This window comes from Budorcas taxicolor, chromosome 22 (assembly GCF_023091745.1).
Source record: "Budorcas taxicolor isolate Tak-1 chromosome 22, Takin1.1, whole genome shotgun sequence".
Lineage (NCBI taxonomy): Eukaryota > Metazoa > Chordata > Mammalia > Artiodactyla > Bovidae > Budorcas > Budorcas taxicolor.
The window spans coordinates 56,510,427-56,532,443 of NC_068931.1; the positions used below are offsets into that span (position 1 = coordinate 56,510,427).

General features: G+C 39.7%; 1 protein-coding gene across 4 annotated transcripts in view; it reads left to right on the forward strand.

Moving 5' to 3' along the window:
• WDR7 (WD repeat domain 7) overlaps positions 1 to 22,017 on the forward strand; it is a 352,665-nt gene that overhangs the window by 36,273 nt on the left and 294,375 nt on the right. For all 4 annotated transcript variants that reach the window (XM_052660291.1, XM_052660292.1, XM_052660293.1 and 1 more), the window contains exons 7-12: positions 69 to 188; positions 4,426 to 4,571; positions 5,193 to 5,295; positions 8,517 to 8,649; positions 8,913 to 9,161; positions 10,075 to 10,295. In XM_052660291.1, coding sequence (XP_052516251.1) covers positions 69 to 188; positions 4,426 to 4,571; positions 5,193 to 5,295; positions 8,517 to 8,649; positions 8,913 to 9,161; positions 10,075 to 10,295 — 972 coding nt within the window. The remainder of the gene's footprint in view (positions 1 to 68; positions 189 to 4,425; positions 4,572 to 5,192; positions 5,296 to 8,516; positions 8,650 to 8,912; positions 9,162 to 10,074; positions 10,296 to 22,017) is intronic.

A 22,017-nucleotide genomic window follows, 5' to 3' on the forward strand; every position in this document is an offset into this window, starting at 1 on the left:
CATTGTGTGATAATTTAAATTGACAATCCTGCCAACCCTAAAGTTTTTACAAATGTTTCTCTTTTCAGGATACTGAGCCAATATTTGAGGAAGAATCCAAACCGATTTACTGTCAGAATTGCCAAAGCATCTCTTTCTGTGCGTTCACACAAAGGTCACTTTTGGTGGTGTGCTCCAAGTATTGGAGGGTAAGATAACTGTATATAAGTAACAAACTGCATTTTTGCCCTTCAAGATTTTGGTTTATCAGCCTTCTAAAGACAGTTGTAAGGAGAAACTTGGTTTAGAGTGCTTTAAATATTTGGTCTGTTTCTGATATACTCTGAGGTATGGGATCTGGCTGCATCGTTGCCTTTTTTGGGTTTGGTCCATAGAGTGGCTCGGTCAGTGTCAATAAGTTCTTAGTCTTCGTGTCTTGCTGCCATGCTCTTCGTTGTCTTGTCAGTGCGGCATGGGCAATGGCAGTGAGTTTTCTGAAAGTTGGGACGTATCTTTGTAGGTTTTCATCCCCAAGTGCCATCCTTTTCCGACGTCTTGGAGTCAGGAAGGTCTTCTTCTGTCACTTTAGAGCTAATGGTGAAAGGTGCATATTGCTTTTCACATCGCTAGACTTTAATGTTTCCATGATAGAAGAAGAGCCAGCAAGTTTTGATCACCTACCATAGTGCCTACCATATTTTCCAAAGCTTTCCATGTGTTATTTGGAAATAACAATCTGAGGGGTGATATATTGGTTACCTAAGGTCTGTCTAGTCAAGGCTATGGTTTTTCCAGTGGTCATGTATGGATGTCAGAGTTGGACTGTGAAGAAGGCTGAGTGCCGAAGAACTGATGCTTTTGAACTGTGGTGTTGGAGAAGACTCTTGAGAGTCCCTTGGACTGCAAGGAGATCCAACCAGTCCATTCTGAAGGAGATCAGCCCTGGGATTTCTCTGGAAGGAATGATGCTAAAGCTGAAACTCCAGTACTTTGGCCACCTCATGCAAAGAGTTGACTCATTGGAAAAGACTCTGATGCTGGGAGGGATTGGGGGCAGGAGGAGAAGGGGACGACAGAGGATGAGATGGCTGGATGGCATCACTGACTCGATGGACGTGAGTCTGAGTGAACTCCAGGAGTTGGTGATAGACAGGGAGGCCTGGCGTGCTGCAATTCATGGGGTCGCAAAGAGTCGGACACGACTGAGCGACTGAACTGAACTGAATCCTGCATAAAACATTACTTCAAAAGTTAGTCATTTAAAACAACAAATGTGAATCATCACCCAGTTCCTGTGATCGGGAATCCAGGCATGGTTTAGCTGGGCACCTCTGGCCCAGGATCTCTCACAGACTGTGATGAAGGGGTTTTGACTGGGACGACCACCCCGTCCCAGGGCTCACCTTGGCGGGGGCTCAGCTTCCAGATTTACTCATCTGCTGGTTGGCAGTCGTCAGGTCCTGCTGACTGTGGGCTGGAGACCTTAGTTCTCTGCCATGTGGGCCTCTCCATTAGGACAGCTCACAACACAGCAGCTGTCTTTCCTCCGAGTCGGTGAGCAAGAGGTGTGGCCGAGACCCCCCCAACCCTGGAGCTGAGATTGCATCCCCTCTGCCGTGTTCAGTTCTCTAGAAACGTCACAGGATGCAGCCTGCACTCAGGAGAGAGGCTTCCACAAGGATGGAAAACCAGGAGTTGGCCCTCGGTGGGGCCACTTTAGAGGCTGCTTTTCACTCTAGGAATGGTGGCTTTGCCCATTTTATAGATGAGGCAACGGAGGGATGAGGAGGGTGGCTGCTTTGGCTAAGGTTATAGAAGTGATGGTGGTTGTAAGTGACGGAGGTTACATGGCTCAGGCAGCCTGGCTGCGGCCGCCGCTCTCATCACTGCCATGTGGTCCTGCGTCACAGGGGAGCCTCACCACAGAAGGGCTGCATGGCTGCTGTTGGGAAAAAGCTTAGAGAAGAAGGCTAGCAACTGCTCAGCTGTGTTCACTATCTGGGATCCTTCCTCTGTCTTAAAGTTTAAAGCACATCCAAATAAAAGTGAAAACAGACTGCAGGAGGATACAGTGAAAAATAGGCACTCCTTCCCCCCCAGATATGTCCCTTCCCCTCCCCAGAGGCAATAGCTAACACCAGTTTCTCGTGTGCCCGTTGTAAGCCTTTTATATCCACGTGAGGGCAGCTTTCTCTTAAATGCACACACGAGAGTGAAAGGACAACCCACAGAATGAGAAGAGAGCCATGGTATGCAGCATGATGAGAGACTCTTCTGCTATCAACAAAAAAACACCTCCTACAGATCAAGAAGGAAAACGCAGGCAACCCAGTGTGAGACAGTTACGAGAGCAAAGCCGCGCCGACAGTAAATGTGCAGATGGGCGCTGAGTCTCACGAACCATCGGGGGCATGCATACACACACAGCGTGCGGACGTGCCGCCGCCCACCAGCGTGACTTGCTGAGATTTGTTGTTGCTTAGTCACTAAGTTGTGCCCCCATGGACTTTGCGATGCCAGTCTTCCCTGTCCTTCACTGTCTCCCAGAGTTTGCTCAGATTCATGTACGTTGAGTCGGTGATGCTCATCTGACCATCTCATCTTCTGCCAGCCTCTTCTTCTTTTGCCTTCAGTCTTTCCCATCTTGAAGTTTTTTTCCAATGAATCAACTCTTCACATCAGGTGGCGAAAGTATTGGAGCTTCAGCTTCAGCATTAGTCCTTCCATCAGTCCTTCCATCAGTCCTTCCAGGATTCAGGGTTGATTTCCTTTAGGATGGACTGGTTTGATCTCCTTGCTCTCCAAGGGACTCAAGACTATCTGACTTTCTCAGTTAGTTATTACCAGAAAGCAGTTTTCAATTTTTGTATGGTTAAATTGTCATATTTTATTGTATGGTTTTAAAAATGGTTGATGATATGTTCTCAGCAAAGCTGAGACTTTAAAAAATTTTTTCTTCCTAATCTTTGTATGGTTTTATTTTATATACCTTGGAATCTTTAATCTGAAATTTATTTTGTGTGAATTGTGAGCCATAGATCCAATTTTATCTTTATTCCAATGGATATCAGAATGTATCCTGCAGTTCCTAACGCCATTTGTTGAATAATTCAAATTTTACAATAATTCTTGTACCTTTATAATACACTGTATTCCTACATTTTTTCTAGGACCTGTTTATGGACTTGTTGATTTGTCAGGACTAATTCATGAACTGATATTGTTATTACTTTATTTTTGATGGTTTCGTAATTTGTTTTAATAGATCATAAGGCTGGAGGGCTGGTGTCCATAATTCTGTCTTGGACTTTTCTTGGCTATTCGTGTAGTACTAGTGTTGTGTTTCTGATACATATTATAGCAAATTATGGTGAATTCGGCTAGCGTTTGTTCTTGTCTCAAGAGTGTCTGCACAGCAACTTCATTGTTATTTCTTTAAAGAAAAATAAGATAAAAACTCAGCCATTTAATTACTCATTCCTCCTGGGGAAATTTTTTAGCAACACAGTAGGTACTTTTCTCAAACACTGAGTGTGATGGGAAATTCTGCTAGCTGTTATCAGATGAGGGTTTAGTCCTAGCTCTGTCGGCTTACTGGACGTGGGACCTTGAGCAGGTGCCGTAGCCCTCATCTGTGTCAGGGTTTGTTTTGTCTCCTGCCTGCACCTCACGGCTCTGGGCTCTTCGTTCCCTGCCCAGGGACTGAGAACTTACACCCCTAGCGGTGGAAGTGCGGCATCATCAGCCGCTAGACTGCCAGGGAGCTCCCTGGGTCCGCGTTTTGTCTCTAGCAATACCAGCCTGCCTACCTCCTGCAGCGACTCTAAGAGCAATGAGGAAATGATGGTAAAGGCATTTTGCAGACTTGGACGTGTCCTGTAAATGTAAGGTCACAGAAGGTCCGGAGTTTGTGTTGCTGATGAAATTATAGGATGTGGCTATTGTATGTGAGAGTTATTAATAATAAAACTGAGTCTGCTAATGTCCTGTTTACACTATTGTAAGATGTTAATGAAATAAGGTACAGTGAATTCCCTTCTAACACTCTGGTGTTAGAGGTTTTTGTTAGAAACATTGTTACTGGGTATAGGAAAAAACTGGGAGCCGTCAGCATGCATTCTGGAGGTTGGGTACTGGTCATGTGATGGAGCACCCTTCCCTTTAGATGAGAAGGGCTAAGGATTCCTGTCCCTGTGGAGCGAGCACCCCTGACCCCTGCTGGCACAGTCTCCTGCCTGCCCACTGGGGCCATGTCATAGTTGCCCTGTTGAAGGGAGCTGTGCCCCAGGGTTCACTGACAAAATGTCTTTAACTGAGGTAGTCAACTGTAAAGGCCTGAGGTTATTAAATGTGATTCTAGAAGTTTTCATTTCAGTTAAAATGTTGCTGTGTTTTCCTTAAATGACACCACCATGGACTTGAACGTGAATCTCTTACTCCTCGTAGGTGTTCGATGCTGGAGACTACTCCCTGTTGTGCTCGGGTCCGAGTGAAAACGGGCAGGCGTGGACGGGAGGCGACTTTGTCTCAGCTGATGAAGTCATCATCTGGACTGAAAACGGGCAGAGCTATATTTACAAGCTACCTGCCAGGTATTCAATGAATAATGAGTTAGGACTTTAATCAAAAGCAAGAGGCTGCATGATTTCAGTGAGCCCAGGCTCTTGCATGCAAAGAAGAGCGCTAAATTCCTTAACTTGAGATAACTGGTTTTCCTTAATTAACAGTAATTTTTGATGTTTAGACTACCTGCCCCTTGTTGCAAACTCTTTTATAACTTGGCTTCTCCCCCTCTGCCTCTTTGGAACAGTTCTTTCAAGGTTACTTAAGATGCTGTCTCCCGGGTTTGAAGTCCTAAAAACTCCCACCAAATAAAATATAACTCTTAAAAAAAAAAAAAAAAAAAGCAAGCGATTCCAAATTTGTGATGTAATCTGAAAGTATGGAAATATAGAAAGTATAAATATTTAATTTAGGTAAAAAAAAAAAACTTGAGAACTTAAGTTTGTAATTATAGTTTCATGTCTGAGCATAACAATTAGGTGGATTTTTATTTGAGTAAGATATTTTAATAACATTTAATTTAATATATATTAAATTAACTATAAAAAAATCTATATATTGTTCATTGTGAAAAAAACTCATCATATGGTATGATAAAATATTTAATGTCAGTATTTTTTTACTGAATGTTGCATTTTCCTCATTTTCAGTTGCCTTCCAGCTAGTGATTCATTCCGCAGTGATGTGGGGAAAGCAGTTGAAAATTTAATTCCTCCAGTACAACATAGCCTATTGGATCGGACAGATAAAGAGGTAAAATTCTTCAGGTATCATTTATAGTTGGTGGCTGTGCTGAAAATTTTCTGCAACTATAATTATTAGTGTCTTTCGGTAGCTAAGCATTTCAAAGATCGATTGCCATTCAAGGCACTCTATGAGATGTTGTAAAACATTTTGACATGGTCAGTTATTATAAGCATAATTTGTGCATTTGCTTATAATATGCGTATATGAAAGAGGAAATGGCAACCCACTCCAGTATTCTTGCCTGGAAAATTCCATGGACGGAGGAGCCTGGTCCGCTGCAGTCCATGGGGTCACAAAGAGTCAGACATGACTGAGCATGCATGCATGCATAATATGCCTATAATATAGGCATTCACTTTTCTCCAGGAGTAAAAGTGATCCTATACTGATTACAGAGTGGCAGTGACTTTTTGGTAAACTTCACATTGATGTTATAAATTGATTTTACACTGATGCAGTCCTAAATATAGTGACAGATGTACTTTTAGAATGACAGAGATAATTATGTAATAATGCTGACTGGTTATTGTTTGAAAAAGATATTGCGGTATTTCTCCCAAACCATGTAGTGATTTAAATCATTAGGCATTAGAAATAAAGAAGAAAAGAATTTTTTCTCTATGAAAAACAAACTTTACCATGACTTCTAGTGTTAGTTGCTCCGCCGTCTCTGGCTCTGTGATCCCACGGGCTGTAGTCTTTCAGGCTCCTCTGTCCTTAGGGTCTCGCAGGCAAGAATGCTGGAGTGCGCTGCCATGCTTCTCTCCAAGGAATCTTTCCAACCCAGGGATCGAACCCAGGCCTCCTGCATTGCTTCTAAAAACCTACTTAATATCAATTTAAAGTTGAAATGCTCTTAGTAATGGGTTTTCAACTCTGTGTTCTTTGAGCATGAAGAAAGAAGCTGTGGTTTTGGAAATAAAGTTTCCTTTACTTATGATCTGGGTTTCCATAGCTTTTTCATTCTGAGCATTTTGTTCTATCTTTATGTGGAGGGATGGGAAGGGGAATCCCTTGCCATTTTCCGTGAATATTTTGAATATATAGAATTTATCCATCCATGTATAATTAAGAGCCTTCATGACCTGTCTTTTATTCTCTTAACTTAAACTGCTACTTATTGCTAGACAAGTAAAGATAGCAAACTAGACAGTTACTTCGGCTTAAACTAAGGGATAATGACTCACAAAGAAAATATACATGATGGAGATTCTCTGTCTGTCCAGTGGTTAGGACTTGGTGTTTACTGCTGGGCCCAGGTTCAGCCCCTGGCCGGGGAAGTAAGATCCCACAAGCTACACTGTGCAGTAAAAAAAAAACAAACAAAACATGAAACAAAACGAATGCATATTATATTTCTTTAAGTATCAGCTCACCAATTCATTTTAAATTAAAATGTATGTATTATGTGGTGCGAGATACACATTGTAATATAGAATGCTGGTTATAACAACAAAAAGTTGTTATACTAGCAACTTTCCCTGGTTAATCTTGTTGTTTATCAGTCAAACTTTTAGTAATTTTCAGACTTTTTAAGTTAAATCAAATAATTGACTGTGCTTAATGCATATAATTTCTATAGGGTAATGCTTTTTAGCACTGATACTGAATGTAGATTATTTGTTAACTATAACTATGCACTGAAGCCTTTTGTTTTTTAACTGCTTTTCAAGATAAGCTTACATACTTTCATACTTAAGTTTTAGTGTATTAATCATCTAAAATTTAAATTTAGGAGTCCACCACTATTTAGTATTTTCAAACAAGTGGTCTCACTGAAGATAACAGGATCTTAAACGGAAAATAATGTGCTTTAAAAATGAAAGTATATGCAAGATCCTAATGAATTTTTTTTGTTCCCAGTAGTTTATAGCTAGCATATCAGGCTAGGTTCAAGTGGGTTATGAAAATGTGATCAAATGGAAAAAGTGAAAAGTATTAGTTGCTTATTCATGCCCGACACTTTGCAACCCCATGGGGTGTAGCCCACCACCCTCCTCTGTCCATGGAATTCTCCAGGCAAGAATAGTGAAGTGGGTAGCCATTCCCTTCTCCAGGGGATCTTCCTGACCCAGGGATTGAACCCAGGTCTCCTGCATTGCAGGCAAATTTTTTAGCACTGAACCACCAGGGATGTTTCGTGCTATTAGTTGAAATCATCTATCATGTATACTATCATGTAAGAATTGAATCGCTAGTCTATGTCTGACGCAGGATACAGCATGCTTGGGGCTGGTGCATGGGGATGACCCACAGAGATGTTATGGGGAGGGAGGTGGGAGGGGGGTTCATGTTTGGGAACATATGTAAGAATTAAAGATTTTAAAATTAAAAAAAATAATAAAAAAAATAAAATATATTGCAGTATAAAAAATAAATAAATAAACTACCCCCACCATGAAAAAAGAAAAAAAAAAAGAAAAATAATCTAATTAAAAAAAACAGAAGAGTCCTCTAGTGGTACAAGCATGGTAGTTTAGTTTTATAGCCATTCTTGGTGAGATCAGCCCTGGGATTTCTTTGGAAGGAATGATGCTGGAGCTGAAACTCCAGTACTTTGGCCACCTCATGCGAAGAGTTGACTCATTGGAAAAGACTCTGATGCTGGGAGGGATTGGGGGCAGGAGAAGGGGACGACAGAGGCTGAGATGTCTGGATGGCATCACCAACTCGATGGACATGAGTCTGAGTGAACTCCGGGAGTTGGTGATGGACAGGGAGGCCTGACGTGCTGCAGTTCATGGGGTCGCAATGAGTCGAACACGACTGAGCGACTGAACTGAACTGAACTGAACTGAATAAGGACTGGGAGAAGGTTTAGATTACCAGTTCTCTCCTTTTGAATTTTTAAGTGGAGAATTTTCTTTTTGGTATAGAGGGGTATATCTTTGGATTCATTGCTTAATAATAGACAAATAATTGCATTGTGGTTTTTATAAAGCAGAGAAAAAGAATAAAAATATTCTAGAGAAAGACTATATAAATATAGTTTTCGTTTCTTTGAATGTTTGTGTTATATGTACTGGATTTGAGTATTAGTTGACATATTTCTATCAATGCTACAAAATTAAGATATTATTGAATACTCATTCTATAGATACACTTTTTTTTTTTTTACTCTGGTACTGAGATGATTATATCCTAATCTGAAGAAACTTTTGTCTGTGAAATAGTTTGTTTTAAAAGATAGAGAAGGGAATTTGAACAATTTTTTTTTTTTTTTACAGTTGCTAATTTGTCCTCCTGTGACTCGATTCTTCTATGGATGCAAAGAATACTTCCACAAACTATTAATTCAGGGTGATTCTTCTGGAAGATTGAATATTTGGAACATATCAGACACACCTGATAAACCGGAAGGTAATGGAGGTTCTAGAAAATCATGTGCAGTTATTTCTGAATCTTTCTAATTGAATAACCTGAACAGTAACCACTGTATAGGAAGTTCATAACGTACATATGAACGTCCTTGTCTTCTTAGAATGATAGTTGATGACCATTATTCTTTGGTATTTCACTGAATCAACTATAAGCATGTTTATTTTTACATGTTGAATTTTTTTCTTTTTCTTTTTCTAACATGCTCAAATATGTTTCTTTTCTACCACACAAAACCTCCACAGGGCTGGAAATGACCACGTCTATTAGTTTGCAAGAAGCATTTGATAAACTGAGTCCATGTCCTGCTGGAATTATAGATCAGCTGAGCGTGATCCCCAATAGTAACGAACCTCTTAAGGTGACGGCAAGTGTGTACATACCAGCCCACGGACGACTCGTCTGTGGCCGTGAAGACGGAAGCATCGTTATCGTCCCCGCCACGCAGACGGCCATAGTGCAGCTGCTGCAAGGCGAGCACATGCTCCGCAGAGGTACCTGCAGACCTGCTCGCGTGCAGTGTTAGGAGAGCTCTGTGACTGTGAACTTGACGGTGTCTGCACTCTGCGCTTTTAGCAAACGCAGTGCATCAGGGTGGTTGTCAGTGTGCCCTGTAGCTGGTCGTGTAACGTGCAGTTAATAAAATACACCCTGGTTGACCCTTGAAAAACTCAGAGGGTCCGGGGTGCTGATCCTCTGCACAGTTGAAAGTCTGTGTATTACTTTACAGCCAGCCCTCTTTACCTATGGTTGTGCATTCTTGGATTCCATCAACTGCCCCTGTGTAGTGCTATAATATGTATTTATTGAAAAAAATCTGCATATACGTAGACCTGCACAGCACAGTTTAAACCCATGTTGCTCAAGGATCAACTGAAGTCAGTGTCTGTTTCTGGAATAAACACCACTTAATGACTGTAAATACAGGGCTTCCCAGGTGGCGCTAGTGGTAAAGAACCTGCCTGCCGGTGCAGGAGATGCAAGAGACATGGGTTCGATCCCTGGGTTGGGAAGATCCCCTGAAGAAGGAAAGGGCAACCTACTCCAGTATTCTTGTCTGGAGAATCCCATGGACAGAGGAGCCTGGTGGGCTGCAGTCCATGGGGTCTCTAAGAGTCGCATACAACTTAAGTGACTTAGCACAATGACTGTAAATAGAAAGATCCAGTTTTTCTCTTTGATATATGTTAATAGTTGCCATTTATTATTAGGTATTTCTGGTGTACTTAGTATCATATTTTCAGTAATACTGGTAATCTTTTAGAACAGTACTGTCCAATAGAAATATATGTGAAAGGGGCTTTTTAATGATAAAATGTAGAGCTAGTCTGAAGATTCTTGTCTACTTCTGTTGAAACTTTGGAAGACTCGAATTTTCCCACTTTAAACCCCAAACCTCGTTTGCAGGCTGGCCGCCTCACAGGACACTCCGTGGCCATCGGAACAAAGTCACGTGTTTGCTGTATGCTCATCAGGTCTCAGCCCGTTATGATCAAAGATATCTCATATCTGGAGGCGTGGATTTCTCAGTCATCATTTGGGACATATTTTCTGGAGAAATGAAACATATCTTCTGTGTCCATGGTGGCGAGATCACTCAGCTTCTAGTTCCACCTGAAAACTGTAGTGTAAGTTGAACCTGAAAGATTATTTCACTATGGTAGAGTCGAACTGTGTTGCTGCCAGACTTAATACAAATGAAATCCAGAGTAATCTAAAGTGTGACGGAAGAATTAATAAAAAAAATCCTTTTAATTATAAAACTAAATAGTGGTAACATATGATGTTTAGGCAAAGTTGTGATTATTACTATTGGGCATATAGAAATAGAAGATGGACACAGTGTTTTTTCCTGTTACTCCTGCCTAAATGGCATGGCTTATCCCTGAAACATAGTAGCAATTTAGAATATGTTTGTTGAAGTTTCAATTTTTTGCTCTGAAGTAGTTTTAAGTATCCCTAAAGTCATGCTCATCAAAGTAGTCTCATCATTCTCAACTCCATCTGAGCAAAAAGATATTGAACCTGTGCTTTTATAGCTGGAATGAAAATACTTCTCAATACTTAGAATACATTTAAATAAACAGTTATTGTGACAAGGGAAAGAATAATGGGCACTGATAATGGTTTTGGAAAATTTTTTTCATACTTTTATGAGAGCAGATTGCTTTTTCATGATGTGTGTGTAAGTTAGCTGATGATGTCAAATATAAAAAGTTTCATAATTTTAGAAATAGGAAATTTTAGGAGGACTTAGGACAGATAAATAACAGACCTGTAATTTCTTTTACTGTGTGTTTAGTTTGAACTTCCTCATTTGATTAGCTGCCTTTGTATGGAGAGTCACTATTCCCCAGCACACACACGTGTGTATGGACCCACGTACATAAACACGCAAGTACATTGTCGTTATCACACGTTTCATGCTTATCAAAACCCCTTCACCAGTTACTGTCTTACTGAAATGAAAAGCATTTTACTCGTGTATCTGATTCATTGTTCAGAAGTCTCATATCAAAGACCCAGGAAATTTTCCTTGGCCCTTTCTGCTTGCTCATGTGACCTTCACGATAGTGTATATTATCTGCCATGTTCTGCCAGTGCTAGATTTCATTTGATTTGACACATGTGGTGGTGTAGGAAGTTCTATGCCAGTGTGTGTGTGTCTTTCTTTTTCCCCTGCCAGATGTGAAAATTTAGGTACTTAATCTCTTCCTTCTTTGTACAAATTTTTGTCTTTTTCTTTCTTTCCAGTTTGTTGTTCATTTAAAAAAAATCTTCATCACTGTAAAAAATTGTTGTATATTTATTTAAATAGCCAGTTTAGTTCAGTTGCTCAAATATGTCCGACTTTTTGTGACCCAATGGACCACGGCTCGCCAGGCTTCCCTGTCCATCACCAACTCCCCAAGCTTGCTCAAACTCATGTGCATTGAGTCGGTGATGCCATCCAACCATCTCATCCTCTGTCATCCCTTTCTCCTCCCACCTTCAGTCTTTCCCAGCATCAGGCTTTTTTTCACATGAGTTAGTTCTTCGCATCAGGTGACCAAAGTATTGTCAGCTTCAGCATCAGTCCTTCCGATGAATATTCAGGACTGATTTCCTTTAGGATGGACTGGTTGGATCTCCTCGCCGTCCAAGGGACTCTCAAGAGTCTTCTCCAACACCACAGTTCAAAAGCATCAATTCTTTGGTGCTCAGCTTTCTTTATAGTCCAACTCTCACATCCATACATGACTACTGGAAAAACCATAGCCTTGACTAGACGGACCTTAGTCAGCAAAGTAATGTCTCTGCTTTTGAATATGCTGTCTCGGTTGGTCATAGCTTTTCTTCCAAGGAGTAAGCGTCTTCTAATTTAATGGCTACACTCACCATTTGCAGTGATTTTTGGAGCCCAAAAAAGTAAAGTCTCTCACTGTTTCCACTGTTTCCCATCTATTTGCCATGAAATGATGGGACCAGATGCCATGATCTTCGTTTTCTGAATGTTGAGTTTTAAGCCAACTTTTTCACGCTCCTCTTTCACTTTCATGAAGAGGCTCTTCAGTCCCTCTTTGCTTTCTGCCATAAGAATGGTGTCATCTGTGTATCTGAGGTTATTGATATTTCTCCTGGCAATCTTGATTCCAGCTTGTGCTTCATCCAGCCCAGCATTTCACATGATGTACTCTGCATATAAGTTAAATAAGCAAGGTGACAATATACAGCATTGACGTACTCCTTTTCCTATTTGGAACCAGTCTGTTGTTCCATGTCCAGTTCTAACTGTTGCTTCTTGACCTGCATACAGGTTTCTCAGAAGGCATGTCAGGTGGTCTGGTATTCCCATCTCTTTAAGAATTTTTCACAGTTTGTTGTGATCTACACAGTCAAAGGCTTTGGTGTAATCAGTGAAGCAGAAATAGATGTTTTTCTGGAATTCTCTTGCTTTTTTGATAATCCAACAGATGTTGGTCATTTGATCTCTGGTTCCTCTGCCTTTTCTAAGTCCATTAAATCCATTTTATTTAAATCTATTTAATAACCAATTTTATGTTTATTTTAGTGAAATAGATATCATTGTAATTCTACTAAGTTTAAGCAGTGTTAGAACGCTTGTCCTGAACCTCATTTTACAGTCCTTATGCCCCATAGTAAAATGTAGGTTTTTTTCACATCTGACTGTAAATTTGGTGAAAAATCTAATTTTATAATGCTGAAGTTGATAATGTAGATTATTTTATTCCTAAGTTTAAAGCAACCATTTTGATTTGGCTGGTTTTTGTTTTTATAAGAATACACTGAAAATACTAGAGTGTGTATGTACATATGCATATATATATATTACAAGTATTAAAAGGAAAGTGTTTTTTGAATAAATTACATAGGGTCATGTTTCCTTTTGAACTGCATTAATATATGCATATTTTTAGCCTATGTATATGAGCACATTTTCTGGTTTCTTTTTTAAAAATTTCAAGTATGTATTTAATAAAATGTTTTTGATCAATTGCATTTAGAAATATTTCATAGTGAGTAAAAGCTAAGATATGGACATACATGCAACTGAACAGAAAGGGGTCTTCTTACTAGACAAGGCGCCAGCCAGAGGAGTTGGTTGCTTGGACAGTGTGAGGAAGAGAGGCACCAACAAGGAAGTCTGGTTCTTGGGAAGTAATTTGCTTATAGGTTTAACAGTAGTTTCTTGTTTTTAATTAGCTTTCAAAAGTACTGGTTAAGATACATTTGCTTTGGTCTTTGTGATAATATAAGATGTAAGTAATAACTGCCTAGTTAATAATGACTAGGCATTAATAACTGCCTAGTTAATAACCTGTTCATTTAGCTGGACATTTTAGGCCTAGCAGCTAATGTGTTTGAAAATCAGAGAGCCCTAACTGGTTAATAAAAAGCTAAGGATTTGCTATTTGCTAAATGTTTAGCAAATGACTGTTCTGCTGAGATTATAGAGTTAGTGACATCAAATGCTATCTCTAATGCTTAAATTGTCCTTCTCATAAATTGATCCAATGTTACTCTCTTTTAGCAAAATATATTTTTTCTTTTTAAGTGATCTGGTACTTGGAAGATTGTAACTATTTACTACAGTACTAAAAAGTTTGTCATCTGCTTTTTGGATTGTAGTAGGAGTTTTGGTTTTTATCTTAGGTAGATTGAGAAAGAAGTTGAGTTTTGATTTCTAGTAAGTTTTTTTTTTTTTTTTTTTCCGAGAAAAGATGTTCTAAAACAGAAATGTTGGTTGTATTTTAGAAATGACTTAAATTATCATTAAGAATGTACAATTATGAGTTTTTCATTCTTAATGTCTAGTCATTTCTTGTTTACTAAAATGTAGAAAGTCGTTAAGAAAAAGTACTGAGCAGAATCATTTTTTCCTAGCCTCTGTAGAGAGTGAACAAAAAGTGAAATCCTGCGTGCTGGGTAGAAAAGACGCTGTGGCTGGAGATGAGCTCTGAGGACGGACTGTGTGCCCTTCCGCAGCCCCACAGATGCGCATCTTATTGGTCCGCATTCTAGGTGTTTGTCATCCTTTCTTTCCCCACTCCTTCATCTTTATATTGTTTTAGCATCTTTTTCCCCAAGATCTTTCCAGATTCTTGCTATACATTAGCATTAATTTAGTGCCAAACTCAGTGACCCTATATATTTATTTTTAATGAACTATTTATAGGAATTTTAATTATTTAAAAATTTCAACATTTTCCTAGACAGTAAACACTGCCTATAGCATTATGTAGAGTACCTACTTTGAATAGATTTTATGTTTATTGTTCATTAAAGGTTTTTAGTTTTTCAATTTTTAGAGCAATTTTGTATATATATATTTTTTTTCCAAAACTGTAAAACTCCTTTTAGGCAAAGTGCTTTGAAATTGAATTTGATTCACTGAATAAACTGGTTAGCTGAGATTTAACTTTTATATGATTCAGATTATTTTAAATAATTAAAGTACAGATCAATAACCTCAGATATGCAGATGACACCACCCTTATGGCAGAAAGTGAAGAAGAACTAAAAAGCCTCTTGATGAAAGTGAAAGAGGACAGTGAAAAAGTTGGCTTAAAGCTCAACATTCAGAAGACGAAGATCATGGCATCTGGTCCCATTACTTCATGGGCAATAGACGGGGAAACAATGGAAACAGTGTCAGACTTTATTTTTTGGGGCTCCAGAATCACTGCAGATGGTGACTGCAGCCATGAGATTAAAAGACGATTACTTCTTGGAAGAAAAGTTATGACCAACCTAGATAGCATATTCAAAAGCAGACACATAACTTTGCCAACAAAGGTCCGTCTAGTCAAGGCTATGGTTTTTTCTGTGGTCATGTATGAATGTGAGAGATGGACTGTGAAGAAAGCTGAGCGCTGAAGGATTGATGTGTTTGAACTGTGGTGTCGGAGAAGACTCTTGAGAGTCCCTTGGACTGCAAGGAGATCCAACTAGTCCATTCTGAAGGAGATCAGCCCTGGGATTTCTTTGGAAGGAATGATGCTAAAGCTGAAAGTCCAGTACTTCGGCCACCTCATGCGAAGAGTTGACTCATTGGAAAAGACTCTGATGCTGGGAGGGATTGGGGGCAGGAGGAGAAGGGGACGACTGAGGATGAGATGGCTGGATGGCATCACTGACTCGATGGAAGTGAGTCTGAGTGAACTGCGGGAGTTGGGGATGGACAGGGAGGCCTGGCGTGCCGCGATTCATGGGGTCGCAAAGAGTCGGATGTGACAACGACTGAACTGAACTGAACTGAAAGAAAATCTAGGATGAGATGGCTGGATGGCATCACCGACTCAATGGACATGAGTTTGGGTGAACTCCAGGAGTTGGTGATGGACAGGGAGGCCTGGCGTGCTGCAATTCATGGGGTTGCAAAGAGTTGGACATGATTGAGTGACTGAACTGAACTTAACTGAAAGGAAATCTAAAACTTTCCTGAAGATATGCTTTGAGACACAAAATATTGAAGTATTTCAAGATTGTGGCGTGCCAAAGGGTTATTGGAAAAAAATCAGAATGTTTTTGGGTAGAATTAGTGTCTGTTAAGTAATGCATTTCAGTGTTCCAAGAAATGTAAACATATTTTAGGAGCAGGATCAGGGGAATATTTAAGGAAGTCTGTTACAGTGTCAACTATAAATGACAAAGGAGAGATCCTAACGAAATGCTCTGGCGGGTGAGGGCAGGGGTGTCTCGTGGGTGCTCAGAGAAACCAGGGGCTTTGTTAAACTCTCAGAAAACCCATGAGATTTAACTAACTGTGTGTTGACTTTATGGAGGGTGCTGGAACTGGTTTTGAGATTGCTAATGTTAGGTTATTTAGGTTATTTAGGTTATCTTAAGATTATGGACTGTAGAGGAAAAAATTCAGTTTGAGGTGGTTTTTTAATTTTTTTGTGTGTGGTTTGGTTTCTTAAAAAAGCAAAATATACTGTCCATAATGTGAAAGGAATATGTACATGTATATATGTATGAGAGGTGGGTATACTATATATGCATGTGAAAATATACATGTATATTGGAGAAGGCAATGGCATCCCACTCCAGTGCTCTTGCCTGGAAAATCCCATGGACGGAAGAGCCTAGTGGGCTGCAGTCCATGGGGTTGCTAAGAGTCGTACATGACTGAGCGACTTCACTTTCACTTTTCACTTTCATGCATTGGAGAAGGAAATGGCAACCCACTCCAGTGTTCTTGCCTGGAGAATCCCAGGGACGGGGGAGCCTGGTGGGCTGCTGTCCTTGGGGTCGCACAGAGTCGGACATGACTGAAGCGACTTAGCAGCAGCAGCGTACACATATATGCGAAGAAACAGAAGTAAAACTATCTACTAAAATACTGTTTGAATTACATAACATAATATAAAATGAAGTTCTGTGCCATTTTTGTCATTTCAAGTTGTGTTTATTATTTTTAAGCGAGTGACTTTTGACCTTATATATTGCTATTCAGATATATAAGATTTTACAGGCAGTTTTAATAGGATTCAGATTTAAAGTGAAACCTTCATATTATTGTTAAATATTATTGCCACTTCAAATACTCATATAGGAGACTTTTTAGAAAAATCTTTTAAAAAGCAGGCTTGTTAACATTTTAGGTGCCTTACTGGTTTCAGTTGTCATCTGCACTTCGGATATTATTGACTGTAGTGTCTTTAAATATTTTATAAATAGGAATACTAAATGCAAAAAGCATTAAAGGATATTAATACATATCCTTTTGTTCTCCAGCTATGTCATTCCCTTCCTCCTGAAAGCAGTATTTCATAATTCTAGAGAGCCTTCTATACTGTTGTTTAATTGTTTATTTTTATACAGTTTTTAAAGGTTACCCTGCATTCACACTTACTGCACAGTACTGGCTCTCTTCCCTGTGTTGCAAGGTGCGTGCTCACGCCTGTCCCACACCCAGTGGTTCAAATCTTCCTCTCCCCTACCCCTCCCCACCCCTCCCCTCCTCCCCTAACCCACTGGTGACCACTGGTCTGGTCTCTGTGTCTTACACTATGTTTTGTACTTTATAAAGGTAGCATTTTTGTTTACTATTCTTCTAATAACTGAGACATTTAAGCAACACAGAGTGGTTAGAGGTAGAATGCTTTCCTGATTTGAACAGCTGTTGGGAGTAGGCTTGAGTGAATTTCCACAGTCTGAGCTCTAGGCTAGTGTAGACCAAGACTGCATCTGGTGCCGGGGAGCCTGAGGAGGGGGCAGCGCCGGAGAGGGCAGGCATTTTAAGACTTCTTTTGGTAAATTATGAAAACGGAATGGGAGGATACGCACCAAATTCAGATTGTTTGCTTTTGGGAGTGGGGGGAAGAAGGATCAAAGGGAACAAAAACTGACTTTTTAAACTGTCATGTTTTATTTACTTTTAGTAAATATATTTTATTCCCTTTCTCATTGGCATGGATGATTGGATTATCAGAGCTTTTTGCCAATGCTACAACTTTATTTAGAACATAAATTTTGAAAAATGTTTCAAAATACATTTTGAACCATATATATGTGTTTCCTAGTATGAACATGTAGGCTCAGGTCTTCAAAAGATTAGTTAAAAATGATTTTTTAACTGATGATTATCACTAACCTTTTTCTAAAATTAGTTCAAAAGGTTAGCAGAACTAACCTTTTTCTAAAGATTAGTTAAAAATGATTTTTTAACTTCCCTTGGCCTAGAAGTCCAAGAATACTGGAGCAGATAGCCTATCCCTTCTCCAGTGGATCTTCCCGGCCCAGGAATCAAACTGGGGCCTCCTGCATTGCAGGTGGATTCTTTACCAGCTGAGCTGTCAGGGAAGCACCTTAAAAAACTTGATTCAGTTCAGTTCAGTTCAGTTCATTTCAGTCGCTCAGTTGTGTCCGACTCTTTGCGACCCCATGAATCACAGCACGCCAGGCCTCCCTGTCCATCACTGACTCCCAGAGTTCACCCAAACTCCTGTCCATCGAGTCAGTGATGCCATCCAGCCATCTCATCCTCTGTCGTCCCCTTCTCCTCCTGCCCCCAATCCCTCCCAGCATCAGTCTTTTCCAATGAGTCAACTCTTTGCATGAGGTGGCCAAAGTACTGGAGTTTCAGCTTTAGCATCATTCCTTCCAAAGAACACCCAGCACTGATCTCCTTTAGAATGGACTGGTTGGATCTCCTTGCAGTCCAAGGGATTACTTCTCATTAAAATCTTATTAAACTTTTATTGTCACGTACCTCCAAAATTATCCAGAAGGGGGCAGCATGGATTTGTGAAGATGTGAATGTCAGGCATTTAACCTGTTTCTACTTTTATTGACAATGTTAAATCCCTAGCTCTTGGCAACAGATATGGTAAGTATGTTTGGTATATGTGACGATATGTTTGCTAGTGCGTGATATTCACTGCCGGCAAGAACAGTTGACAAATTAGGTTTTCTTTTTAATATGTTGTCCTTTCTTTCTGAACATGCTCCTAAAGCTTCTGCCTCAGTTAGCCTTTATCTTTACCTTTTTGAATTTGGATTCTTGTTATTGATTCAGTTTGGATGTTACATTTAAAAAGCAGTGTCTGTAATTTTAGCCTGGTCCCTGAAGCCAAGTAGAGTAAGCTTTGGTGATGCAAAGGAACCAAAAGCAGGCAGCAGAACCAGCCTTTTTCTAAAATAGGTCGCAAGGCACATAGTCTGTTGCCGTATTCTTTTCCATAACACTTCATCCTCTTAGGTTTTGAGACTGTTTTCCTGTGTTTTTATGGATTCAGCGTCATCTTTTTGAAATTAATTTTTATTTTTAAAATTACATAACATATCGTTATAGACAATATATTTTCTAAAGATGGTCTGGCCACTTTTGTGCCACTGAGTGTATTCCAGCATCATTTTTGATTATAGTCTATAATTTGTGTAATTTTATCAGAAATTTCAGAATGATGTTTTCCAACATTTTTTTCTGTTATCAGCAGTGGGGCTGAAAATTGGGATAACTAAATATTTTTGCACATCTTGAATGACTTCTGAGGATAAATTCTTAAATGTGGAATTGCTTTCTAAAAGGACATATTCATTTTTAACGTCTTTTGAATAGTTATTGCCAAATTGTCCATCAAAAGCTTAGGAATAGGTTTGTATCCCTATTTGCCCTCATAATTCTTCATTCTGTTTATAATCTTTTAAACCTTGTTAATTTTCTAGGCCTCTAAGTAGCTGTTTGTAGAGTATGTATGAATGGAGAGCACTCATTTTCATTTTGAAAGCACCAATGCTTTAATATATCAATACTGTACTGTGTTGGTTATCCATTCTGATTCCCGCATGTTTTTCAAATCTTCACTACTATCATTCCATTTTGTTCACTATAAAAGGTAAATTTTTCCTGTTATGGATAGTATCCATATACTCAAGTAGCATAGTACACCCTGTCTCTTTTGTAGGAAGCTGGGAGGATCAGTAATATATGAAGAGACTGTCAGGGAGGGACTCCTTCAACAGTAATGAGACAGATTATACTCCCAGTCCAGCTATGCGAATATTGTGTCAAGCATCATACAAATTAATTAATTCATCATTAACATACATGACAGTGTTGTATTATTTTCAGGTATATAACAAAGTAATTCCGTTTTATTTATATATATATAATATTGCTTTTCACATTCTTTTCCATTGTAGGTTATTACAAGAAACTCACAGTTCCCTGTGCTAGACAGTGGGTCATTGTTGTTGATTTTGTGTCTGCTGCCGCTGCTGCTGCTAAGTTGCTTCAGTCGTGTCCGACTCTGTGCGACCCCATAGACAGCAGTCCACCAGGCTCCCCCGTCCCTGGGATTCTCCAGGCAAGAACACTGGAGTGGGTTGCCATTTCCTTCTCCAATGATTTTGCGTATAGTAGTGTGCATATGTTAATCCGATTTATACCACCCCCCACCTCCTAATCTAGCAACTTAGATATTCTTCTTTTTGGAGAGGTTTCTTTACATCTTTAGTCATATTCTTAGTAGCAGAGAAGGTTACATTGGGCATGACGTTTATTTTTTTTTAATAGTCAGAAATGATTTGGTGCTAAACATTGTGATGAAGTGGTTGATTAAACTGACTCTTTTGGGTTGAAGAGAATTAGTATGTCACAGAGCAAAGACAATTTTTCTTGAATAGCTTAATCGTAAAGCAATTTTAAAATGAATTCATATTTATGTTAAGATGGCAGGAATTGTTAGAAAAATATGAGTTACTTTTTAACGTAACTCTTCAGTTAGGTAGGCTTCCCAGGTGGTGGAGTGGTAAAGAACTCACCTACCAATACTGGAGTTGCAAGAAACATGGGTTCAGTCCCTGAGTCTGGAAGATCCCCTGGAGAATGAAATGGCAACCCACTCCAGTATTCTTTCCTGGAAAATTCCATGGACGGAGAAGCTGGGAGGGCTACAGACCATGGGGTCACAAAGAGTCGGACACGGCTGAGTTACTGAGCGTGCCTTTCCAGGTGCTCTCAAGGGCCAGGTGTGTAACAGTGGGGGTTAGGTTTCTCTGTGTTCTTTGACACAGACTTAAAAAGCAAGCCAGGATCCTTTGTAAAACAAGAGGTATTTTTAGCATCCGTGTTCTAGTAATTTACCTCCAGGAATAAATAGGTTGAAGCCAAGCAGGCAGATTGAGAGCTACCAGGTCAGATGGATGGGGCCCTTCCAGTTCAAGGTAGGTTGCAGAAAGGAGGAGGACGAGCGGCCCCACACCTGTAACTCAGTGCAGTCTGAGAAGTGAGGTGCTTCGTGGTGGAGGAGGTTAGGGCTGCTCTGTGTCCTCCAGGTTTGGGTCCAGGTTGGACAGTAACTGGGGACAGCTGACTGCTGTAGGGCAGGGGAAGGGAGAAAACACTTTTGAGTTCCTTAAAAGAACCTTCGACTGTCTTCAGAGTCTTCAGATTTGACTGTCTCATCCTCTGAAACCCATAAATATAGAATTGAACTTAAACTATTTTTATGTTTTAAAGGGATGAAGTCAAAAATTACCAAGTAAATTCATTGGAAAAAAATGTGTGATGAGGAAATATACAGGAACAATGGAAGGTGGTCATTGAGCTGTTGTATGGAAAGCTTTTGTTGACTCAAAGTGTTAAACGTGCTGAAAACTTCATTAATGTTAAGATAATATGTGAGTGATGGTAATGATGATGTCAGTGGAACTATTCACACTAAATTAAAACAGAGCTATTAATATGAGAAGAAAATATAGAAAAGGGGAAACTCATGTAATAGAAAAATTATAGCTGTCTTCACATTTCCTGTTGAATATCTAAACATTGGCAATAGCCTCAGAAAGTAGATACAACTGCATTTTAAAAAGCAGAATTTGTGGTATATACTGATATAACACTAATAATGGTAAAGATAACATTAAGTACTGTCATCTTTTGCATGCATTATGTGTTAGTCTCTATGCTGATTTCTTTGTGTATATTTCATTTAATTCACAGTGATTCTGTGTGGTGTGGTTTTTGCTGTTAACCTCATTGTACGGAGAAGTGAGGCTCAGAGAGGTTCAATAACTTGCTCATGGTCACATGGCAAGTGGCAGAGCTGGTATTTGATCCTAACTAGTCCAACCTGGGCTTCCCTTGTGGTTCAGCTGGTAAAGAATCTGCCTGCAATGCGGGAGACCTGGGTTTGATCCCTGGGTTGGGAAGATTCCCTGGAGAAGGGAAAGGCTACCCACTCCAACGTTCTGGCCTGGAGAATTCCATGGACCGTATAGTCCATGGGGTCGCAAAGAGCCAGGCATGACTGAGTGACTTTCACCTTCTTTCAGTCCAACCTGAGGGCCTGAACTTGACCTTCATACATTCCACCCCCTACATCTAGTAGATGTAATTGT